This window comes from Fundulus heteroclitus, chromosome 6 (assembly GCF_011125445.2).
Source record: "Fundulus heteroclitus isolate FHET01 chromosome 6, MU-UCD_Fhet_4.1, whole genome shotgun sequence".
In the NCBI taxonomy this organism is placed as follows: domain Eukaryota; kingdom Metazoa; phylum Chordata; class Actinopteri; order Cyprinodontiformes; family Fundulidae; genus Fundulus; species Fundulus heteroclitus.
The window spans coordinates 27,958,698-27,985,181 of record NC_046366.1 but is presented as its reverse complement, the minus strand read 5'-3'; the positions used below and the strand labels follow the sequence as shown (position 1 = coordinate 27,985,181).

The window sequence follows — 26,484 nt, the reverse complement described above, 5'->3', positions numbered from 1 at the left end:
TGTTTCTGATCTTGTTGTGTCTCTGCTCTGTCTTCTCTAAGCCCCAGTGGGTCGAGGCAGATGACCGTTAAAACTGAACCTGGTTCTGGTTCTGCTGGAGGTTTTCCTCCCTGTTAATGGGGAGTTTTCCTCTCCACTGTCGCTTCATGCATGCTCAATATGAGGGATTGCTGCAAAGCCATGTACAATGGAGACGACTGTCCCTGAGGCTCTACGCTCCTTCAGGAGGAGTGAATGCTGCTTGTCAAGACTTGATGCAACCTGCTGGGTTTCCTTAGATAGGAAACTTGACCAATCTGTATGATTTGATTTGATTGAATTTGACTTTGTAAAGTGCCTTGAGATGACGTGTTCTGAACTGGTGCTTTATAAATAAAATTGAATTCATAAAATTTTACTATCACCCAACAATAACAAGTCAATGCTGAACATGGTTTTCCAAATGTTTTCGTTGTTTCAGGGGAAAAAGCTTCAACCTGGCCCAGTGTGAAAAACTAATAGCATGTTTTTGAAATCGTGAATTAACAGTTAACAATTGTCTTGCGAAGATGAATTCAATTTCACTGGTTGCACTCATACGGCATTTACGCCGGACCCTTGGGACAACGTGAAGTAGGATGGAAGTTCTTGAAAAGCCACACATCTCCTGATCTAAACAAATTAAAGATCAGAGAAGGCCACGAACATCGATCAGTCTGAAAAGTGCTACAAAACCGATCCTGAAGCTTCGAGACTCCAGAAAACAACAGTGGGAGCCATTATCCACTGTGAAAACATGTAACAGTGGAAAACCTTCAGGGAAGTAAGCGGCTCACCAAGGTCACATCAAAAGAGGCTTGGTGAACCATTCGGGAGGTCATGAAAGGGTGAATGGATGTTTGTATTGATTTAAGTAATTATCACAATCTTAGCATTATATAACTTTTTAAAATTAGAACGTCACATCAGATAAGTGGAAAAAATGCATTTTAAACAAGTGTCAGACTTCTGGAAAGTATTTTACTTTCTTTGCACTTATGTAATGCTAGTTCAGGACTTACTGCATCCATGCGGTGTGCCATGGAGGCAACAGCTCGAGGTTCTGCTGAGGCGTTCAGGGTCAAATGCGTTGTTGGTTCTGGTGTTTCCCATCTTCTGCTTTACAATACTCCACTAATTCTCAGTTCAGGTCAGTCCAGTCTGCTGACCAAACAAGAGCCATCATTGTCATTGAGCCAGATTTTGGTACCTTTGGCAGCGTGAGAAGGTGCCAAAACCTGGTGGAAAATGAAACCAGCATCTCCATGAAGCTCGAGAAGTTCTCCAGAGTTTCCTAGCAGAAGGTTGTCTGAGGACTTCAGAAAACCCAGTGCACCAATATCAGTGGATGACATAACTCCCCAAATCATCACTGACTCTAGAAACTTCACACTGGACGTCAACCAACATGGATGCTGCGCCTCACTCTTCCTCCAGACTCTGGGACCTTGATTTCCGAATGATATGCAAACTTTACTTTCATCTGAAAAGAGTACTTTGGACCACTTAGGAACTGTCCAGTTGTTTTATTTTTTATTTCTCCTTAATCCAGGTAACATGGTTTTGAACTCTGTCTAGTGGCTTAAAGCATGGAATGTAATGCCTATAGCCCATTCAATTCAATTCAATTTTATTTATATAGCGCCAATTCATGAAACATGTCATCTCAAGGCACTTTACAAAGTGAAGTTCAATCAGATTATACGGATTGGGTCAGATTATACAGATTGTTCAAAAAATTTCCTATATAAGGAAACCAGCTGATTGCATCAAGTCTTGACAAGCAGCATTCACTCCTGGAGAAGCGTAGAGCCACAGGGAGAGTCGTCTGCATTGTACATGGCTTTGCTGCAATCCCTCATACTGAGCAAGCATGAAGCGACAGTGGGAAGAAAAACTCCCCATTAACGGGAAGGAAAACCTCCGGCATGTGTCTTGTCGTTGGTGCACATGTTCCTGCTACACTTTTTCCTTCCACTCAACTTTCTATGAATTTGCTTGGATACAGAACCCGGCTGTAACCAACCTGTTATGGCTTACACTCATTGTAGAGGATGTCAGTTACTGTTTTTCTGGACATCTGCCCAGTTACCAGTCTTCCTCATGATTGTGTAGCCTGCTGACCCAAGGTGAGACCATTTAGATGCTCAGGAACCATTTTGGAGGTGTTTAAAGTTGATTAATTGGGGGTTTTAACTTTTTTCACAATGGTATTTGCAAGCCAAAAACAATTAACATTACAAAAAGGCTTGAAATATTTCGCTCAGTGAGTATCACTTTTATGAATCGGGTGGATTTTGTAAAAGTAAAGTTTTATTAAAAGAACTGAAGACCTCTGTTTGAAAATGTTAGCAGTGAAAGCTGTTTTATATTGAAAAGCTCGACCGGAAGTGTTACTTTTTTAAAGCGACACGCTGACTTCCAGCTTTTTTAGACTTGTTGATGGTCAGCCTGTCTGTGTCAGGGGCTGGGTTTCTCTTTTATCCAAGGAGAGAGAGGAGAGAAAGGATAGAAAAAAAATAGCTGTGTCAGACATGACGAGAGAGAAACAACGATAAAACTCGATCAAATGATGATTTAGACACTTTAAAGAACCCGCCATGGCTATAAGGGAGCTCAAAGTTTGCCTTTTAGGGGTAAGTGCAAGATGTTTTTTTCTCTCTCTCTCTTTTTAGGGGAGGAAATTCCTTTAGTGAGTGGAAATAACGGAGGACATTTTGATGTCAAAAGCAACGCAACGGCTACATTCAGGCAGTTAAAACGCTCTTTTCTGGTGTTTAACCTCGGAAAAACTTGTTAATGGCTCGCCTGGAAAAGGAAAAAAAAGCTTTGTCCACACCGGCGGGCGCAGCAGTCGTGTTCTTTGTTTTGTGGTACCGTTAAAAATCAAATAACCGTGTTTTTTTGTTTCTTTTTTTACCCCGCTTTGTATCGCTGGTTTTTAAACCGTTTGACAGTTTGTTGCCCATGACGTCATCCCCTGACCAGCGGCCAACACGTAAGCCGTTAGATTTCCTGCTGCGTCTGCAGAAAAACAAAACAGGCAAACCCCGTCTTGATTTCTTTATGACGGGCAGTCTCTCCTGACAGTCGGTTGAAGCAAACGGGACTTTATCGCTGAAATAAAGGGCTTTTTTTTTTTTTTTTTTTTTAGAGCTTTTAGCCTCGGTGTGACATGCTCACCGAAACTCACTCACACATCTGTTTGTGTTTATGATCAGAAAATCTGGACCCTAACCTGTGGGCAGTTTTCAGACGGTTATTTCACCTATTAAAATTAAGAAAAAAAGCTCTGTAAACCCAACCTGGCCCTGTGTGACAAAATAAAGCAGTCCCCTCTTTCCAATCAATACACTGCAAAAACAGAACTAAAAATAGGTAAAATTTTCTTGAAATCAGTGTATTTGTACTAGATTGGAGCAGGTAAATAAGACTATTTGCCAATGGAATAAGATTTTTCCACTTAAAATAGGAACAATTCATCCTTATCATCTCATTTCAAGTGCAGGATGTCTAATTATCTTATTTTAGGGGTAAATATATTCATTCCATTGGCAGATAATCTTATTTACTGGCTCAAACCAAGGACACATAGACTAACTTTAAGAACATTTTACTTGTTTTTAGAGCCGTTTTTTGCAGTGTACACTATATTACCAGAAGTATTCACATTCCATCCATCCATCCATTGCCTTCCGTATATCTGGGCGGAAAAAACCCAGACGTTCCTCTCCCCAGTGACATCCTCCAGCTCGTTTTGAAGGATCCCGAGGCGTTCCCAGGCCAGACGGGACGTATAGCGCCTCCAGCGAATTCTGGCTCTTCAACAGGGTCTCCTTCCAGTGGGGCATGCCTGGAAAATCCCCAAATGTAGGCGCCCAGGTGGCTTCCTGAACAAATGCCCAAACCACCTCACCTCACTCCTTTCAATGTGAAGCAGTAGCGGCTCTACTTTGAGCTCCTAGCCCTTTCCCTAAGGATGAGCCCAGCCATCCTCAGGAGGAACACTGCAAAAACAGATCTAAAAATAAGTAAAATGTTCTTAAAGTTAGTGTATTTGTCATTGATTTGAGCAGGTAAATAAGATTATTTGCCAATGGAATGAGTATTTTGACCCCTAAAATAAGATAATTAGACATCCTGCACTTGAAATTAGATGATGGAGATGAGTTGTTCTTATTTTAAGTGCAAAAATCTTGTTCCATTGGCAAATCATCTTATTTACCTGCTCAAATCAAGGACAAATACACACATTTTAAGAACATTTTACTTATTTTAAGTTCCGTTTTTGCAGTGAAGCTCATTTTGGCGGCTTGCATCTGGAAACCTTTTCTTTTGTCATGATCTGTACCTCAGGACCATAGGTGAGGGTCAGGATGTAGATGGACCAGTTAATTGAGAGCTTTGCTGTTTGGCTCAGCTTTCTTCAACATAACAAGACACCAAGATACTTCAACTCCTCTGCTTGACTGACTCCGGACTCAGAAGGGGGCAAGCCACCATTTTCCCGTACAAGGACGATGGAGGAGCTGACCCTCATCCCGGCTGCTTCGCACTTAGCGGCGAACCGACTGTGCACGCTGAAGGCCGTGACCCAAAGACGACAACAGCACCACGGCATCCACAAAAAGCAGATGCCGTCCGGAGGTTCTCAAGGTCACTGAAAGTTCTAGTTGGTAATCCTGCTGGGTGACATGGTCCTTCCGTCCTGACAGTAGTAAATACATTATGTATTCAGAAATAGGAGGTTAAAAAAAATTGGATCTACGTGAAAGCTGCAGGCCTGTAAAAACTCTAACCAATCACTGCCGTTTGCACCGAAGGGCAGGGATATGTCAGAGTTTTGTTCGTGCTCTGACTCTCCTCTGTCCCTCAAGTTCTGGGGTATCGCCTTATCTATTGGTCGTCCTACATGCCAATCATTCTGACGCACTCATGTAACGCCGGTGTGCGTGCTCGTTCATTGTTAGTTTCCGCTTGCTGGCTGCGCATGCGCACTACTAGTGTTTATGTATCCGGTTAGCTTAGCGGTTAGCTTCGGTGTTAGCCGTTCATTGTAGCTCCACGCTGCTCTCACCATATACTTTGAACATGGCTGAGAGTCGCAAGAAGTGAACCGCGTACATGTTTATAAGAAGAAGAGGAAGGCCTCAGTAGAAATAAATAAGACCAGAGTATATTTGGAAGATGTTTTTTCATACAATCCCCCTGAAGAGTGGAAGTGCCGGTAAGACGGTCTTGTGCATCCGCAGTTTTTTAAAAAGGGACTTGGGGAAACTTCCAGAAAAATGCACAGCTCTACCTTGCAGTGACATCCCATTCTTAATCCATAGGGTTTAATATGACGTTTGTCCACCCTCGCCAGCTATAACACCTTCAACTCTTCTGTCCACAAGGTTCAGTGGTGTGTTTATGGGAATTTTTGACCATTCTTACAGAAGATCATATGTCAGGTCAGACACTGATGTTGGACGAGAAGGTCTGGCTCTCAACCACTGCTCTAATGTATCCCAAAGGTGTCCCATCGGGTTGAGGCCAGGTCTCAACCAGGTATACAAACCAGTCAAGGCAATCCTCACCAAACTCTTTCATCCATGTCTTTATGGACCTTGCTTTGTGCTCTGGTGAACAGTCATGTTGGAAGGGGAAGGGACCCTCTGCAAACTGTTCCCACACAGTTGGAAAAACAGCATTGTCCAAAATGTCTTGGTATGCTGAAGTATTCAGAGTTTCTTGCACTGGAACTAAGGGGCCAAACCAAGCTCCTGAAAAACGACCCCTCACCAGAATCCCCCCTCAACCCAACTTTACACTTGGCACAATGCAGTCAGACTAGTACCGTTCTCCTGGTAACTGCCAAACCCAGACTCATCCTTCAGATTGCCAGATGGAGAAGAATGATCCATCACTCCAGAGAAGGTGTCTCCACTGCTGTGGAGTCCAGTGGTGCCGTGCTTTACACCTCTGCACTGGACATTTTACATTGCACTTGTTGATGTGTGGTTTGGATGCAGTTGCTCGGCCATGGAAACCCATTCTATCAAGCTCTCTGCGCAGTCGTTGAGCTAATCTGAAGGCCACATGGAGTTTGGTGGTCTGTAGCGATTGACTCTGCAAAAAGTTGCCAACTTCTGCGCACACCGCTTCGTGTCCGAGTTGCTGTTGCTCCTAATTGCTTCCACTTTGTTATAACACCACTGACAGTTGACCGGGGAATATTTAGGAACGAGGAAACTTTACGACAGGACTTGTTGCACATGTGGCATCCTATCACAGAACCATGCTGGAGGTAACTGAGCTCCTGAGACGGACCCATTCCTTCTTAGACTTAGACAACTTTATTGTCATTTTGTATGCACAGAGTGCGTACAGGACGAAATTTCGTTTGCATACAGCTCGAAAATTTCAGTGAATTGCAGTAGATTTCAGTAAAGTAAATTAAATAAAATTTTTATTATTAAATTAAATAAAGTAAATTACAGGATAAAATTACTGGATAAAGTGCAACAGTGATTTCACAGTACAGCCATTGAAATGTAAACAATGCAGGACAAATGTGGTACAGAGTCCACTTATAGCTTCAGCAGTTCAGCAGTCTGATGGCCAAAAGGAAAAAGCTTTTGCAGAACCTGGTGGACCTGCAGCAGATGCTGCGGAACCTCTTTCCATAGGGCAGCAGCGAGAACAGTCCATGGTGGGGGGGTGTGGGGTCCCTGATGATGTTACAGGCTCGGGACACACATCACTCAGATGAAATGTCCTTGATGGAGGGAAGAGAAGCCCCGATGATCTCTTCTGCTGTCCTCACCACTCTCCTCACATTCTTCCAGTCGAAGGCATTGCAGCCACCACACCACACAGAGAGACAACTGGTCAGAATGCTCTCTATGGTGCTTCTGTAGAAGGTCTTTCACAAATGTTTGTAGAAACAGTCCGCATGCCTATGAGCGTGATTTTATACGCCAGTGGCCATGGAAGTGACGGGAACACCCAATTTCCATTATTTGGAGGGTGACCAAATACTTTTGGCTTACACTGTGAATTAAACAATGATTAACCACTTTGTCCAGTACTCTGGACAAACTCTGGACTCTCTGTCACTAGCTACACCCAGGCTGAATTACTGCCTGTCAGGAATTCACCTAAAGGAACCTGTCAGACAACATGAAGTAGGGAAACAGACCTAAATAAGAAAAACACATCATGTCCCAATCTAAAACAAATTCAAGAACAGATAATTCAAGAACAGATGAGCTACAAGGTCATACCCAGACCAACAACGCCACCGCAGACATCACTTGCTTCTCCTTGTCAAAATTTAACAATAAGAAAGTGGGAGAAACTGGAATTAATTGAAGAGTTTCTGAAAAACAAACAATGCAAGCCCAAGGAGCAAGTGTGCCACTCATGTACGGAGGCCTTAGTTCTCGATACCGCCATCCCGGGTTCGACTCCCACCCTGTGGACCTTTGTCGCATGTCTTCCCCCTCTCTTTCTTCAACCACTCGTGCCACAGGAGAGGCCAGCTCACATTTGCTAATACACATTTTGGGGAAGGAACGCTTCATTTCAGTAAAAGAACATCAAACCTAAAATCAAACCAGGTGATTGTCTGGGGCTGCTCGGCTGCAGCTTGACCTGGATAACTTGCCGTGATTGATGGAAACTTGGATCTCGCTCTCTCTCTCGTAGAAAATCCCGAAGGATAATGTTAGGCTATTAGTTCATGACCTTAAGTTGAAAGACACTTGGCACACAAACTACTCCACTGCAAAACTGCAAAAAAAAAAAAGTTTGAGTGGCCTAGTCAAAGTACAGATCTAAATCTGACTGCAATGCTTTGGGATGACCTAATTTGGGCCGCCTATCCTTAAAACTCCTCCAGTTGGGCTAAATTAGGCCATTCTACGAAGAACCTCGGGCCAAACTTTGTCCACAGTGACGTAAATGAGGCTGTTGGTGGTCTTTGTCCTGGTGGTCTGACACACTTCAATGTTTCTAATCACTAAGCAAAGACCGACAAAATCTGTCAGGGGGTGAATACTTTTTCACAGCACTGCATATTCGCTGCACTTAGTTAGTGCTGCATGACATTAGAAAATCCTGCAATGGTCATAATATTGATAAATGTTGCGATGACAGTTGTAATTTATACCCATTGCTTTCATCCCTGTCTTGCAACACAAGTTTATAACAACTGGAATATATTAACCAACAGTTATTGCGCTCTAAAAAGTCATTTGCCGTGTGGATATTGCACACACCGATATTGCGATAGGGATATATTGGAGATATTATTGTTCAGCCTTATACGATCAATGTGTTGGAAACACTGGGCCAGTGTTACAATTAAAGTACTGATCACAGAGCTCCTGACCGTCCAGTTGCTCAATCGATTTGGTGCAAAGAGACCCTAGATTGTGTGCTCGTGTTTACTGTGGCTGACATGTGACCCTCTCTGCTTCCAGGACACGGGAGTGGGCAAATCCAGCATAGTTTGCAGATTTGTTCAAGACCATTTTGATCACAACATAAGCCCCACCATAGGGTGAGTATATGAATCACATGAGGCTCCGTCACTGCTGCGAAACAAGTCGATCAAGCTTGTTTGTGGGGGAGGCTTGGTCAAAGTTCAAATCGAAGCTGAGATCAGAATTCAACTCTTTAAGGTTGAGATAATTAAAATATTATCGTGGCTGTGAGCTGCTTCCTTCAGGAGGGGGGATTGCTGCAAATCAGTGCCATTGACTGGGCTTGCCTGTATAACTTTTTTCCATTTGGCAGTATAAACCCCATTTGACACGAGCAGGAATGTGTGTGGTGGTTGAACTGGAATCTATGCATATAATTGGATTAGATGTGAAGGATTTTAGTGTCTATATAACTGGATAGTAATTGGTTGACATTTGATGGTATATATATTGAGTTAAAATGCATCCTGCTTGTAAAATGAGCAATTCTGCAGACTGACTATGCCCACATAACAAATGGGGCCCTTATAGAAAATGGGCTGAAAAATTGGGCTCCGGTGGAATTATCTGCTTGTTATGTAATGGCCCCATAGGACCAAAGCCTATAGGTTTGATGCAGGTCATCTCTGGATCAAAGGAGGGACCCATAATGGGTTCCTCAGTGTGTTACATACCGTAAACTGGAGCTGATTTTCTATTTGCCCTATTGGGACCTAGTTTAGACCTGCATACACTGCAAAAACTGATCTAAAAATAAGTAAAATGTTCTTAAAGTTAGTGTATTTGTCCTTGATTTGAGCAGGTAAATAAGATTATTTGCCAATGGAATGAGTATTTTGACCCCTAAAATAAGATAATTAGACATCCTGCACTTGAAATAAGATGATGGAGATGAGTTGTTCCGATTTTAAGTGCAAAAATCTTATTCCATTGGCAAATCATCTTATTTACCGGCTCAAATCAAGGACAAATACACAAATTTTAGGAAAATTTTACTTATTTTAAGTTCCGTTTTTGCGGTGTATGTCTAAACCCTGTGGGATTCACACGATTAGCACCCTTCCAATGTGATCCATAAGTGTCCCATGGCTGGGTGTTGCTACAAGAAAAACTAGAAGGGTAATTGTTATTTTATGTGTACATTAGTTGTTTATATCCACAATGTCGCCAAAAAGTATTCACGCCCCCTTAGTTGTTCTACATTTTGTTGGAGTTACAGACTTATTCTGAAACCAATCTGAGGAAAAGCTTTCTTTTAAAATATATACACAAAATAGTCTGTATTCATAAAGTGGAAAACTTGTACATTAAAATAGGAAATATTTAAGCATACTGTGCATTAAATATTCACTCCCATTATCATGACACTCAGAACAGAGCTTAGGGGCCATCAGAATTACACCGATGGTCATTAAGAAACTTAATACCACTTGATTTGAGTCCACCTGTGTAAAAGTCAGCCGATTGAACATGTTTTGAGTGGAACTCCCTTATCTGTTTAAGGTCTCCCAGTTTGCACAAAAGTTTGTGCATTAAAAGTTGTTTTGAATTCATTTATTAAAATGAGCTAAATACAGCAACTGTTTCCCAAAATTCTGTCTTCATACTGCTAGACCAAAAAGAATTCAGTTCTTTTAATCGAGTCTAACGTAATTTGCAAACTGGGTGACCATTTTTTAATGAAGCAAATGAGCAAAACCAGTTCAACAATCATTTAAAGTCCCTTTCCTTCAGAAAATCTGACTTCATTTGTTTAATTAAAATGATCATATTTAGTTGAGCAGGTAAAAAAAATCACAGTATAACTTCTTGTTATGTTTACATAGTTTTTTTTTTATCAACTGTTTTGGCCATCGAGCTCTTTTGACTTGACAATTTCGGCCAAAATGTTTGGAAACCCCTGAACTAACTGCTCTATCCATCCAATCTGACCGACTTACAGAGGAAAATGGAAGGAGATACCCCAAAAGATCAACTTGGGACTGATCTAAGACTTGAGCTTCCAAAAATACCTTAAAACATGTTCCTCATGCTGTGATTAAAGGCGGTTTTGTAGATTAAAGAAAAGAAAGTTCTAATAAAATCGCTTTTAGACTAACCTCTTAATGCAACAAAGGGTGTAAAGGTGAAGGGGTTAGGAATCATTTCTGGTATCTGCATTTTAAATATTGTGGCAGGATTTTCTTTTTGCTAAATTCATACTTCAAACCTCAAGTTAGACCCGACACTTGTTGGTAGATGAAAACAGAATAAAGGATTAATTTTAGCTCATAAAATGCAGAAGGTAGAAGTTTATAGCCTCTGACGTCACCTGGTTTCACCGTGGAAGTCTATTATTTTCACTGTTATTAATTCTCCTGCTGGCTTGAACGGAGGTATTTTTAAGAAGAATGAGTGTTGAGAAATGCACTTCCACGTCCGCAGGGCATCTTTCCTGACCAAGACTGTGCCATGTGGAAATGAGCTACATAAATTTCTGATCTGGGACACAGCTGGACAAGAACGGGTGAGTAACTCATCCGGTAACGGCTTTGGTTTAAACACCCGACTCCATGAATCATGCTTTTTTGTTTCGGGTCGTTTTTCCATTACACATCTGGACCAGAGAGCCACTCATCACAGGGTGTTATTTTTAACAGCGCAGCAGGGTGATTGATTGGGTCCAAAGGTTAGGAGACGTTTCGCTTTTGGAACACAAACACTGATACTTGTTGTGACGAGTATTCACCTCAGTCCCAACTTCCTAAAAAAAATATGACAAAGTAGTGGTTGTTTTGATGCATACGGCTATAAATACGTGCCAAATGTAAAGCCGTTTGCTCATTCGCCTGGTGGCACAATGAAAAACACTAAGTGGCGCTCGTTAAGAAACTACTGTCCCTCGGTGTCTGTTGATCTCTGCTTGCATTTTTATTATGTGTTGCTGGATACAGAATAATTGCAGACAGGAGCTTGCCATAAACGTGTTTATTTGTATGACCACTGTGCTTGCCGTACATTCCCCTGCTCCCTTCCCAATGCTGTCATAGATCACAGAAACCACAAACCGCATGGCCCTCCATTTCTGCATTGGTTTGGTGTGGAGTTCTTTAGCTAGTAGCTCAGCTTTGGGATTTTGTTTCATTGTGGCACTTAAAGGCATACTATGCAACATTTTTCAGTTAATTAATGTGTTCCATACCGTTTTGGATGATTAAATGAGTTATTTCAGGTCGAACAAAGGTTTTCTCGGCCGCCCTGGGGGTCTGTGGGGGAAATACCGCACTTGCAATTGCAAGAGCTCACGGCCCGCACTCACAGAAGTCTCGCTTTACGGCGAGAACTCCATGTGTTTTTGCCCTGCCATTCACTATATGCACGCGCGGAAGCAACAACAAAGAACCGCGTGTTAACATCAAATAAACATGCAAGCATATCGAGTTTTATTATTATTATTATTTATTTATTTTTTTTATGTTGGCAAGACGCTACCGCGGCGGCGAGCCGGCGGCTTGGCGAGGCGGTGGCGGTAGCGTCTCGCCAACATAAAAAAATAAAAATAAATAATAATAATAAAACTGATAGCGCTGCGGGAAGCTTGATGTTCATACTTTCACTATGTTAGTCATTGTTTGTACTACCGTTTTTTCCACTTTTCGTTGCGTTCGCCTGTCTGCTAAGCTCAAAACAACCGCGCCTGGCTTGATGGAGAAACCAGAACAGCTGAGCATCTTTATGACAGTGCACTTTTACTTTCGCCCTCTGGGGGGAGCCTCGCTGGAAAATCAACCCCGGTTGCATAGTATACCTTTAAAACAATAAATGTCAGAGTGGTGAGTGTACCCTGATGCCACACTGTGAAAACAGAGCTAAAATAAGTACAATTTCCTTGAAATGAGTGTATTTGTCCTTGATTTGAGCAGGTAAATAAGATGATTTGTCAATGGAATAACATTATTTTGCACTTATAATAGGAACAATTCATCCCCATCGTCTTATTTCAAGTACAGTATATCTAATTATCTTACTTTAGGGGTCAAAATACTCAATCCATCAGCAGATCATCTTATTTATTTGCTCAGATCAAGGACAAATGCAGTCATTTCAAGGAAATTGTACTTATTTTTAATTTTCTTCCTGCGGTGCATGCATCTTTGAATGACGTCTGTATGGGAGTGGTTCTGTACGAACACATGTACGGTAACACCAACATGTTCTACATAAACCATGGAAATGGCACATTGAATTAGATTGTTGGGATCCTTTCCCATGAGCCTCTGCAATTATTAGAAATTCAGTCGTTTTCTACTAAAGGGACCTAAAACCTGTAACGTCTAGCGGACATTCATCCAAAGCTAAAAGTGTGATTGTGACTTGTGTGTTCTTTTACAAGCATCATCGACTTTATGGGTACCTGTTAGGCACCAATTCTATATTGCTATTTTAACAAAACATGTCACACTCCTTTTTATACAAAAAAAAAAAAAAAAGCTAAATTTTTGGGGTCTTTGCTGGATCTCAGAGACGCAGAACTCCAACCTGCACGTTTTCTCACAACCTTTGGAGGTTTCTGGACCTACAGACCAGTCCAGGATGAGTTTTGTCTGGACCTTTGGACACTTTGCTCACTTCTTCTAAGATAAAGCACATATTTATTTTAATTAAACTCTTGACTCTGCAGCACTGAAAGAAAGTGTCTGTTTAGTGACTGAGCTAAAGATGTGGAAACGTATGGAGACCGTTCCATATTTATCCTTGTTGAGCCACATAAATTGGCTTCTCTCCACACATTTGTTTGTTTTTCTGCCATAATCGTGGCTTTATACTTTTTAGTAATGCCAACTAAACAGTATGTGTGTCCCTGAGAATGTGAGTGACGCTGACAGCACTGATCTATTTCATTTAAGGTGCGTATATGTGGTTGGGTATGGGTGGGTGGGGTTACCAAGCGCCTGCCAAACTTGCTTACTGCATGGAAAAAACTACTAGCTCGTGTATTTCCTGGATGTCGCTGGAGTTGTCGCGCTACACGGGGCTCTCTGTGATCCAAAGCACGGATCTACAGGCTAAAAACTCCAGACAACGTTGTTGCTTTGCGTAGCTGCTGTCAGACAGATATGTCACCATAACCGAGAGGAGCAGAGAAAAGGCAAAGCTGCTGAATTTGTTCTGCTCGCCTCACCAGATGGAAAACACGATGCAGATTTATGCTGACCACGGCAAAAAGGCGTTTTTTTTTACTGACGTTGCACATTTCATCACGTGAACACATTAATCTTCATCTGTGCACCCAAACGCGGTACCCCCCCTCTGCAGCCTCGGTGGAAAGCTGGGGGAGAAAAAGCCTTAAAGTCACCCTTTTCAGAGTTCAACCAGAACCCTGCACATTACCCAGGTCAGACCACTGAGCTATATAATACACTGGGGTGCTGATTTTGCCGAAAAACTGAAGTCACTGGCCGCCATCTTGCTCCTCCCTACTCTCACAGAATCCCATAGGATTTGGTTGCAACAACAAGCAGTTTTCTGGCTGAGTGAAAACGTTTCACAGGTAATTCTACAGTCAGTGGATGTACTAACACTATCAACTACTAGGAAATTAGGTGCTGAAATATTTTACATGTTATTCATATTAAATATACATATAGGTATATATAAATATTTGTACATGTATATACGTGTGTGTGTGTATATATATATATATATATATATATATATATATATATATATATATTAGGGCTGGGCAAGTTAACGCGTTAATTTCGCGTTAATTCATTAGACTATTAACGGCGATATTTATTTTATCGCGCATTAACGCATGTTGCTCACATGCTTTCAGTCAGTGTCAGTCAGCAGGCTGACTGCAGCGCGCTGTCACGGCAGCACTCTCTCGCTCCCCCTCCCCTCTCGTACATGGCTCAGCGGCGTCAGCCAATCAGCACGCAGGCTCAGCCTGGCCCGCCCACTCAGCTCTCACACAAACTTAGCAAAGAAACAGCTGAGAGAGACAGCAGCAGCGAAAAAACATGAACAGGGGAAGTAGCACCGTTTGGCTTTATTTTAATACCGTAAATGAAATCAAGCTGTATGTTTTGTAAAAAGCCGGTTAAATTCAGTGGAAACACAACAAATTTATCTAAGCACGTGAAAAAACATGAAAACGTCGAGCCCCAGAAACGGAGAGAGGAGACGAAACTTCTCTCATTGCCCCGACAGACCCACAGACAGACGTCTCTGACTGAGGCGTTTCAGTCCTCCAGGGAACATCCAGGTAGATCAGTGGATGGATGGATGGATGGATGTTACTGGAGCCCACACATAACATGTAATTAAGACCTTGAAAGAACCCAGTACATATATTAAAAAGTGTTATTTAAGATAAGATAACATTAGCTAATCCTTTTTTTATCCCACGACGGGGAAATTTATAGGATTAAAGCAACAGGCAGGTGCACACAACACAGACAAAATTACATATGGATTGAAATATATAAGAGGTGGATTAGCGAAAAAAACACTGAACATAACATTATTATTATTATTATTATTATTATTATTATTATTATTATTATTATTATTATTATTATTATTATTATTATTATTTAATTGTAATAATAAAATAAAAAACCCAAAACCCAAAAGGTCAACAGTTTCATGATACATCAAGCTTAGGGACTGGCTAATATACAGCAGGTCAAAAAAGGCCATATTTTGGCTGCAGTGCTTGCTGTTCTCTTATGAAGAAAAGATCAACTAGTGCACTAAATTCAATAGATGGGTTGAAAATATCCAGTATAAAATAAGTGCTACAAATGTTACAACACTTTTGTTCATATGGCAGCAGAACATTAAAATAAAAGTGCTCTTTACACTACTTTTGAATTCATTCTTGGAGTTTGTAAATACAATGCGATTAATCGCGATTAATCGCGATTAATCAGGGCGATTAATCGCGATTAAATATTTTAATCGTTGCCCAGCCCTAATATATATATATATATATATATATATATATATATATATATATATATATATATATATATATATATATATATATATATATATATATATATATATATATATATAATATTTAAATGAATAAAATGCAAAATATTTAAATGAATAAAATGCAAAATATTTCAGCACATGACTTTCTCTGTACTTGATAGTTTTAGAACATAACATAAAACTATATGGCATTTGACATTTTAAAAGTTTTAAGCCCCTCTGAACATGAGAAAAGCCTCGTTATTCGATGCTGTAGCGCACATATTCCCTAGTTACTGGAGGCAAATAGGGACTACCAATATGATTAGCACTCCAGTGTATAATATAGCTCAGTGGGTCAGACGTGGTGTCACCGGGCTCTGCTCCCACAGGCCAAAAACTTCACCACCAGCCAGCACCACACGTGCTCAGACCTTTGACGCAGTTTAAAGAATCTTCACTCATCTCATCAGTAGTCCCCTTGGAGAGACTCCAGGCATTTCACGCTGGGCGGGCGGACACACCCCCCTGCAGTAAATCCCTCCTGGCCTGGGAACGCCTTGACGATCCCCGACAAGGAGCCGGAAAGTGTCGCTGTGAGGAGGAACGTCAGGGTTAACGGACCTTGGAGAAAAGGAAGATGATAAAAAAAAGGCTAACTGGCATTCCTTAAAATGGACAAAAACTTTTTTTTTTTTTTTTTTTATTAGCCTTAATTGGGGCGTGGTCCGATGGCCAGGGGTAGTGTGCATGACCCATGTACGGGGGAGGCCTTAGTCGTTGACGCAGCTGACCCGGGTTCAAAAACCCCAGAAAAACAATCTTAAGAAAAAGAAAATTAGCCTTAATTTTGTTCATTTTAAATGTGGAAAAAACCTTGTTTGCTTATTCTAACCACACAAAACATGTTCTTTTCCAGTTTCACTCGTTAGCTCCTATGTACTACAGGGGATCAGCTGCTGCTGTCATTGTTTACGACATAACTAAACTGGTGAGTGATGCAACAAACCAGTCTCTAACCATCAGTAAAAAGAGAGAAAAAAAAAAGCTAATTTCTGTTTGTATTTAATGAAAAAAAAGCCTGATGTAAAGCCGCATTACTTGTCCATCAGTCTGGGATGCTGTGGAAAACCCCGTCGTAGGTAATAAAGAGGCTGGGCATTTCCCAGAGCTGACCACAATCTGTTCCTGCTCACCAGGACTCCTTCCAGACACTGAAGAAGTGGGTGAAGGAGCTGAAGGAGCACGGCCCAGAGGACATCGTTGTAGCCATAGCAGGAAACAAGAATGATTTAGGAGACATCAGGTGACACTCTTTGTTTTTCTCTTAGGTTCTAACCAAAGACTGTCGCACTTAAATGTTTTACTGTACATCTTCACACTAAATATATCAAACAAGGACAACAAAGAGTACAAATGATTAAAAAAAAGCGTTTTTTAATAATGATTTCCTTGATGAAGGGTGAGAGAAGCTATCCAAACCAACCTGGCCCTATGAACAAAAAGTAATTGATCCCTAACTTTTATTGTTAGGGGTCAATTAAATCGTCTTTGGAAAACAGGGTGTTTTTATTCAGAATATCTTTGCTATAAAAATGCAAAAAAATAAAAAAATCACAGCACTGCTTGTGATCTGTGGGATTAATGGAAGTAGGCTGTTGTTGTTTTTTAATACTGAAAACTGACTGGTTGCACATCAGTCCTACAGGTTTAACTCGCCAAAAGAAACTGGATTCCTCATGGCTGTAATTCTTTTTCAGTGTTTGTACAGATTTATTTATTTTTGTTAGAAATTGAAAGGAAGTAAAGTCCTTTGTAAAAACATTTTTTTCCCCATCTGAACTGTTTTTCTGCTTCACAGGGAAGTTCCTATGAAGGAAGCGAAGGAGTTTGCTGAATCAATCGCAGCTATTTTTATTGAGACCAGCGCCAGAAATGCGGTCAATGTCGAGGAGCTCTTTCAGAAAATCAGTAGGTTTTCATGCCTTTTTGTTCCATCTGTTTAACGTCTGGGGCTCCTTTCTGACACAAAGTCCTTTACTTTTGACTTCTTCCATGCAACATTTCATTAAATCTGTCGGCAAAGGTGCAATGAAATATCCAGAAATGCGCTTTTGCAGACAGAAGTTGTCCTTTTTATGTCTACAAGAGTTGGTTTTTGTTAGGTAGCTTTTTTGTTTGTTTGTTTGTTTACAATGCAGTGATTTCTACTCAACAGCCGGTCGCCTCAAGTGTCAAAACCTGGTGTAAAACCCCCTGTAAACTTAAGTTTCATGCGGGGTTTAAACGAACCATGGGTATACTGGCCGGTCTCTGTAAACAAACAATCTGATTTTCATTAAAGCAGCAGCTGGAAACAATCGTCATTTACGTTCCACAACCCTGTTTAGTCACAGTTGTGGGAGCCTCGCCCACATCATTTGTGAGATGTATGAATAAAAAGACACATTTCTCTCGGAATAAAGTAACAGCATCAGAACAGAGGATTCATTTCTACAAAACCAAACCGAAACCTACACTTAAACGTCTCTGCAAATGTTGCCATCTTATGGCTATATTTGTCAAATTCAGGTAATGATGCTGTATTATTATTATTGGATAGGGTGTCAAAAATGTGATGAAACGACGATTTAGTGTCGTTGTTGTGCGCAGATTCATCATTGTTATCAATATAATCACAGTTTTATTTAAATGTGATGAAAAATGAGAAAAAAAGCCTTGATGGTGGCTGCAAAGATGTTTTTATATTACTAGTACTAGTAATATAATTTTTGTTGTTGTTGCAATATATAATTTAACAGGTTAACCTTTATTAAATGATACTACAGAGAAGTCTGTGTGCACGCAGCATTTAGACGCTTGTTTTTATGAGCCTCATATTGTTTTGGGGGATAAGCAGAGCAACAGCAGACCCTGATGGTGGAAGTTCAAAACGGCAAAAAAATTGAGAAACAATAGAAAAAAAACCTGACACACTTCCAGCTAAAAGTTACCTGTTTTCTTTTGTAGTAGTAGTAAAACAAAGAAAAGATTAAATAATGTTTTTTGTGTGTGCAAATATTCACCCATTTTGAGTTTGATCCCTGCAACACGTTCCTAAAATCTGGGACAGGGACACTTTTATTTTAAACAACGCTCCATGGGGGTCTGGGAACGGAGGGGCACTAAGTGTTGAAGCTTTGTAGGTGCAAATCTTTCCCGTTGTTGCTTTTTTGAGCATTCCTCAACTTTTCTTGCCCTGCCCCAGCTATTCTGGAACATGTTGCACACATGAAATTCAAAATGAATGAAAGCTTATCAGTTTGAGCGTTAAATATCTCGTCTTTGTAGTGTATTCATTTCAATACTAATGAAAATGCCTTAAATCATCAGTGCCCGTATTCATAAAGATTCCCAGAGAGCTCCTGTCTTAGCCTAAATATTCCTACCTAGGAGCTTCACAGCGATTCAGATCTCTGCTGAGAGCGACTCTGAGTGAGCAGACAGAAATCTTTAGTGAGGAGGTGTGACGCTGTCTTTTAAGACCTGTGATTGATAGTACAAGGAGAAAAAAAGCGCTGCTAGTAATGAAAGGAGAGAAATTAGACTGGATTAAGAAATGTGTCGTGATGATGAATCAAAATGTTTTAAAGCACCTTATTTACATCCATCCATTTTCTGACACGCTTATCTCTGCTGGGGGTGCTGGTGCCTATCTCCAGCTGTCAATGGGCTAGAGGCGGGGTTCACCCTGGATAGATCGCCAGTCTAACGCAGCTTATTTTGATCCTCGTCATTATTTTGATTTGCTTATTTTTACTCACCAGTCATTTTACTGCCTTATCTATATGATAATAATGTGCACTCACCCGTCCGCATTTTACTGGGATTGCCTGCTCGTATAAAGTGGACGGATCTGTCAAAAAAAAAAATAAGAAGGAAAAACTGAACAGCAGCGCATCTGTCCAGTTATCTCAGGGAGGAGAAGGCGTGTTGAAAGGTAAATTGGTCAAATACAGAGTTTAAGGCGTATCGCTGCAGATCAAGGCGCCTTTTTCTCTGCTTTGTGCACCAGCCTGAAAAGTGAACGCTCCGTGCAGAAAATCACAGCGAGGAGATAGCATCACACCAGCACACATAGATGACCATTTAGGCTACTAAAATGATCATGCAATGCAGAAAATACTTTCTCACCATCTTTGTACATTTCTCCACATTTTATTCATGATCATGGAACATTTTTCTATTATTCTTTATCCTCCATAAAGTTACGTTAGGTAGAGCCGTGCATTTAACCCGACAGGTTATGAATGAATTTCCCCCCTATGGGGATGATGCAGTTAATCTTATCTAAATATTATAATTGTATGATTGTTAAAGAAGTTTATTTCCTCCACTGTTTAGGTGACGGATCAGCTCTCTCTGTTTCCACCATCTTCCCTGCTTCAGACACTCTTAGGCTCCATAAAAGTCCTCCTCACTACTCCTAACATTTTGACACCTTAAGGCCTAAAATAACTTTTATTTTACCGAGGTAAAATTCTGAGAAGAATGTTAGAATTCGGGGAAATTCTAAGGTTTTTCCTAAAATAACGTCACTAAGAGCTACTTTTTTAGTCTAAGGGATCTTTGTGAATACGGATACAGGATTCTGGGGCAGGATAATGTGCAGCGCAGACAAAACAAGTAAAATATTCTCCCTGTTCTGCACTGGAAGCAAGCCGCAGCAACTTTCCAGTCAAAGCAACAGAAAACGTGTTCAAGGCACAACCGGTTATTTATTATTCTTTTGCTTTATTTTGTCCAGTACTTGTTCTTTTCCTCACTCACCCACAACTTTTTCTAATGCTGCTCTGGGCAACTCTCCTTCGGCCCATATAAACCACCACAGCAGATGTAGGCGTTTTGTGTGTTTGTGTTAGGGGTTTTGAAAAGAAAAGGGCTCTCTAGTGGTTGTGTGAAAGCTGGTGAGGTGAAGACTCCAGTAACATTTTACATGCATTAACAGACCGCTGCGTTTCAGCCTGTGGCCTTCGTCGGGGTCATTCAAGAAGGAACCAACTTTCTGTCTTCCCCTCACCAGATCTGTGCCCAGCTCCTCCTGGTGTTGTTGATGAAACCCTTTCCTGTGTCAGTAACTGCGGTTTGTGCCTCGTTAGGTAAACAGATCCCACCGCTGGAAAATGCTGAAGTGGAGAGCAACGATTCCTTTAAACTCACCCGGCAGCCCAGTCAGACCACCAGGAGGTGCTGCTAGTGACCCACCAAGGACTTTTCTTTCAACAACCCTGACAAACACCAGGCCCTGAACAACAGGCACAACGCACATGGCATCCTACCTGCTGGGGAGACGACACCGAAGATGACCTGGAGTCACAAAGAAGGAAAAAACTGTAGTGATTAAGTCAAAACACCAACTTATTTAACAGAATTGCACTAGCTGTGATTATCTAACTCAGATGTTTGTCTCCCTCTAGTGGTGGTTTCACTAACTTACATTTACTACACATTTTTATAATCCCAAATTATCCAGACTGATTTGCTCTTTAGAGTCAGTGTTTGGTTATCCGAGTATTTTACCCTGGCTCTTGGACTAATTATTATTATTTTTTTTTGTACAAGCTTGTTTTACCCTCAAAGTTAGGCTTACACACCATAGCTGAGCGTATATTTGAGTCGCTCACACACCAAACCTTTACATTCCTCCTTAAAGGATTTACTATAATTCTGTAGGATGAACATCATCATGAGTTTTTTTTTTGAAGATGTTTTGCACACGTGGAAACATTTCTGTGTAAATTGCTGACAGCAGCTTTTCTTAATACCAAGAAAAAAGGGGGTTTACATTTGTATGGTTAATTATACCTAAAAACTGCAGGTCATCTACTAAAGCCATTTTTGTTGTTGTCTAACTACTTTTTTTTTTTTTTTTTTTTAAAGGTTGCATGGGAATAAAAGCCAGGATTTTGACTTTGTGGAAAATGATAGTGTTCTTAGCCTACATTTGTAAAATTAGGATTATGTTAAAAAAAATCTGTTTTTGTTTTGCTTTGTTCTAAATGGTACTGTTTTGATTTTGACTACTTTGGAAAGTTACGTCAGCATTTTTGATGATACTTTGATAAAATGCCTAAAACAATTACTTTTGGAGCTGTACACAGGATTTAGTCAAAGGGAGGGATGAAGGTATTTTATTATTTTTTTCCCCCTAACATTTTATGTAACATGGATATCTCTTCTGTACTTTATAACACGACATTTTCCAGACTCTTGTATTCGCTGATCTGAATGTTGTCGTAATGGAAAATCACATCCAGCTTTATTGGGAATTTTCCGAAATGTATTACCTTGCTTTGAAAAAAAAAAAAAAAAAAAAGATGCCGCCGAGCACACCGTTAGAAGTGAGACACGATGCGACTTTGAGATTCATCAAATCTTATGTGGAGTAAGCGTCAGACGTGTCACCGCGGCCTTTCACTGCACTGCGACGCATTTATGACTTTAAAACGAGAGATTGGAGACGGGTAGCAGCTGCCTGCTGTGAATTGAATGTTAAAACCTTTTTCAGTCTAGTTAGGTATGATTATGACCTTCAGTATTTGACGAAATACCCAAAAGTGTTACTTTTATTGTCTAAAAAAGTGCCTTTTTTTTTTCTTTTTTTTTTTTTGCTAAGATTCAAAATATATATTATTTACCACATGGTTTAAAGTGACCACCACTAAGACAAGGATTGTTGGTACAGTCTAACTGTGCACTTTGAAAGTGCCCACTCTTTATAGTTAATCTCATTCAGTATGTATAAATCATGTATCCCTGTTTTCCCAGTGAAACAGGTCTAATTTTGTATTTTAAAACATTGCAATAAAGTAGTATTCATACAGTTTTTTTTTTTTGCTTTTGAAGTGTTTCTTTTTTCTTCAATAAATGTAAAAAGTACATCGTCAGTTTAATGAAGATGTCCAAAGGGATTGTGAGCGAGACATTTTAACTCACAAGTCCACACAGCTGTAAAGTTGATGCAACTGTAGTTAATTTGAAGTGCATGATTCAAAACACACTTTAAGGAGTTAATTTGGATGTTTATCCTCTTAACGTTGGTGTAGCATCACGCATCGGTAAAGTGCATTAGAATTATGTGAAAGATTATGTAACAAATTACTGCTGTGGTGCTGCTGCACATAAGTAACTTCACTCACACCTCAACGTCCTGCAGGATTTTCTCTCCGCAGCTCTATTTAAATGGTCTGTCCATTCGTTACAGCTTCACCATTAAGTACCTGTGTTGATAATTATTTGTCCACTGTGCTGTGGTTGATATTATGTACAGAGCATTCACAAGAACCTGATGGTCACATGCAAATGCGGTACGTTGAAAAAGTTAATTTAATAGAAGCCAACAAGATAAATATACTCCCTATGTTTCTCTTTTTATTTCAGGCTCTCCCTGCTGAAATTAAATGTAAGCAATTTACTGAGTCGGGAGTAAATTTAAATCTAACCGAGAGTTAGATTTAAAATGTTGCAGCTTTAAAAACAAAAAGAAGGCAGAAGGACTGTCCCTCACCTGAGAAGCTACTTTCAATCAGCTCAGATCAAACCTTTATTGAATTAATGTAATCCGGAATATAATGCAAGAAGGAAAGACATAGAAAAAAACTTAATTAAGGACTTCCCAGTTTAAGCAGTACTGGGTAATAAGGAAATAGGATCAATATCAAACAAATTGGAAAATCCATGGCTGAAGCACCAACTCTTGACTTGGAACGCAATCAAAATTTAATACAAACTAATGGGTAAATTATGGCCAATCAGATGGTCTCCATACGACCCAGACTTTAAACCCAATCAATTAGACAAAAGAGTTAAAATATTTAAAGCCTGGGCAGAATTTTACTCACAAATAACGGAGTACTCAAGAACTTTTCAACTTTAAAAAGATTACTTTCTTTAGAACAGCAGGACCTCTATAGATATATACAATTACGTAATTGTTGTGGATAAATGCAATAAAATACACCCAATAGAAATGGAGGATGCAATACTTAAGGGATTTTTACGGTCATTGAAGATTCAGCTAAAGGCGCCATCTCAATGATGTTTAAAGACATCTTAACAAAAAAAAATCTGATTATGTGAAGAATAGATGGAGGGGGAAAAAGACGGTGGCACTGAAATAAAAGAAGAATGGCATAATTACTGTGAGTTACATTGGAAATGTGACAGTTCCTACGCATGGAGGGAATTTGCATGGAAAGGTTTAATGAGACGTTTCGTAACTCCGAAAAATGAAAACTCATTACTCAGGGGAAAGATCCCATATGCTGGAGAGGCTGCGGAAACCAGGACATGCATTCATACCTACTCGCTCAACCTGCAGATGGGCAGGTTTAATAAAATATGGGCAAAGTGGATCTCCTATGTGGGATGGAGGCAGATAAACTGAAGAGACACAAAATGGAAAAAAAATAACTAAACATCGGAGATATTAAGGTTATCCCTTGTCTTTTTCCCCCCTCTCCCATTGTTCTGCTTCTCTGTATATGCAGAACATATATATTTTTTGGATTAAAATAACTCTTAAACTGTTACATACATGCGCTCTCTGGACTCAAATCTGACAATGATGCTGTGACAACACCTTTAACAGGTTCATGCTAGGTAACCCTTGAATTTGGCTGAATTAAAACAATTCTGGGTGGAGCAGTGGGCCAAAACGTCTCCACAGCACTCTATCACAAAAGTATTTTCCATTCCTGTTTAGACTGCAATTACTTTTCAGAAAGTAATTAATAAAAACAAGAACTTTATTTGTAGCTTATTCGCCTGAGCTGAGTCTGCTGTTACAGAAAGATGGAACGAGCAAAAGCAGCATCACAGACCAATAGTTTCTAATAAAGTGCGCCAGCTCTGCATCTACGCCACAAGCTGCCACTCATTACATCTCTAGTAAATAATAATAATAATAATAATAATAATAATAATAATAAATTACCAGGTGTTTTTCTTGAAATCAATAATTATATAAATTTTCTGTTCATCCTAAATAAATTTTAAGCTTGAGAAATAACCTGAAATCCCCAGATTCCTCTAAATGTGATGGATCATTCAGTGGATAGGACAAAAAAAGAATAAATAAAAAATGAATAAATCCTCCGTGTTGATTCCAGATAAACTCAGACTGATTGGTTTATGAAACTTTATTTATGTACACATTTATCAGCTCTTAATCCACTTTAAAATGGCTTGCATTGTGTATTTGCAGGTATTCCATTTCAATATAATGTCAGGATGAGTACCTAAATGAGGACACTTGCACACGTTATGTGATCCTGCCCGACATTATGAGGGCGACATACATGTTGAACATATACACTAAAAATAGGACTTCCAACAACCACAATAAGTCAAGCGCAGACAATGCTGTCTAATTTGTCTCCACTCGCTGTTTTGACTGACTGTTGGATGCTTCTGCCACTGCCTGTAACACATTAATCCACTTGCAATGCCATTGCTAGGAAAATATGACCTCTACCATTCTCCATAGCTTTGTGGTAATGTGTCTAAAGGGCATCATCCTTGATTGGTGGCCTTCATTTACTGTTTTTGACTGACTGTTGGCTGCTAATCATCCCACCACTCACGCTCCACTGTAGATCTTTACCAAAATACATCCAAATCAGACCATTCCTTTTTAGTGTTCTGAACGTTTGATTATTCAGCTCAGTCTTAAAATCTACATATATTTGACTGTCTTGTTTGTGGATTTTAAATCTGAGTTGTTAGATCTAATTATATAAATATATACTATTTTGAATTTCAAAAAGTCTTGTTTGCTTTCATTTTGTGGCGCTTTTTAGTCACTTTTTAAAGGGTCCTAGTCCCACACTATGACTATGAATTCCTCCACCAGTCGCTCACTCTTGTTACATAGAGCATACTTATTATATTTTATATGTGTTTTCAATTAGTTTTTGTTCTATTTGGTATTAAATGAAGCGCTTTTGTGCATATTTCCCATACCAAGTCCATGTGATTGGAAGTACGATATTGTAAACAAGGAGAACTAATGGAGCCAAGCGAGTAAACTACACCCGGTATTTATTTGAAGATGACCATATGGTTTTTGTGTTCTCTTTTTATGGTCAAATTACATGATAGGGCCCCTTTAACTTATGTCCTAAAAAGGCTGTTTTCCTAAAAATTCTTTAGAACACAAGAAGTAATATATTAAACCATTCTCGTATTTTTTTTTAAAGCCAATGTATTATTTTTTATTTATATTTTTTTAGGCGTGTGTGTATTACACAGACTTTTAATGTTATATTGAAGTCATCCTAATGGAGGGTTGTATAACGTTAACTGTACTTTCCAAAGAACACTTACCATTTCACTGCAAGGAGTTTTATTGTTTGGATATTTAAAGCAGCACCATGTAACTTTTGACCCAAGTATTAGCTTAATTTGAGATATATTAAATGATTTTTCAGGTCAATATACCGAACTTGGCACATCTTGCTCTGTGCGGGCTGCGCTTCTCAAAAACTGTCCTATGTAACTTAAGAGGGTTGGATCCGTCACTGAATTGACCTAGCGCGCCGCTCTAGGTCACATAACAGATAATTGCGATGCTAACTTTTTGTTCATCGCATTATCGTTCAAGCTAAGCTAAGTTTAGAAATTATTTGCGGACCAGTCAGAGTAAATTTTATTGGGTTTAGGTAACTGTAAGAACGATAACATTTACAACAAGATATTTATTTGCTGTTTATGGCACTGTCCTCACTCTCAATACACAGACTTCTCTAAACAGTAGCAGTCACGGCTCCATAATGGCTGTGCTGTTTTCTTCTTATTTTTTTGGCTTCTTGTTATGATGCTGTCGACTGTTATTGCTCAAAAACAGAGACGCTGGTATCAGCGTTTTCTGTTTTTTTTTTTTTTTTTGTCAACAGTGTGCCACTGTGTGAACCTCACCCTTTGATTAGTAGTGTAATCGAGGTTTCTGTGTTTGTTACCGGTAGGAAGGACTCATTTAATCAGTCTGTAA

At 39.8% G+C, this 26,484-nt stretch overlaps 1 protein-coding gene across 1 annotated transcript; it reads left to right on the top strand.

The window, feature by feature from the left end:
- Positions 1-2,440: 2,440 nt before the first annotated feature.
- LOC118556436 (ras-related protein Rab-31-like) lies at positions 2,441-21,220 on the top strand. The gene is made up of 7 exons (XM_036138506.1): positions 2,441-2,654; positions 8,487-8,566; positions 10,914-10,995; positions 16,375-16,446; positions 16,655-16,761; positions 17,317-17,426; positions 20,594-21,220. Exons 1-7 carry the CDS (start codon positions 2,619-2,621, stop codon positions 20,689-20,691), a joined length of 585 nt encoding a protein of 194 aa, XP_035994399.1. The 5' UTR covers positions 2,441-2,618; the 3' UTR covers positions 20,692-21,220.
- The last annotated feature ends 5,264 nt before the right edge of the window (positions 21,221-26,484 follow it).

What these genes read in the sequence shown, in the direction of transcription:
- LOC118556436 (XM_036138506.1), top strand. Translation starts at nt 2,619, where the DNA reads ATGGCTATAAGGGAGCTCAAAGTTTGCCTTTTAGGG. An exon ending in TCAAAGTTTGCCTTTTAGGG is followed by an intron (nt 2,655 to 8,486) that starts GTAAGTGCAAGA and finishes CTCTGCTTCCAG; the next exon opens with GACACGGGAGTGGGCAAATC. An exon ending in ACACAGCTGGACAAGAACGG is followed by an intron (nt 10,996 to 16,374) that starts GTGAGTAACTCA and finishes GTTCTTTTCCAG; the next exon opens with TTTCACTCGTTAGCTCCTAT.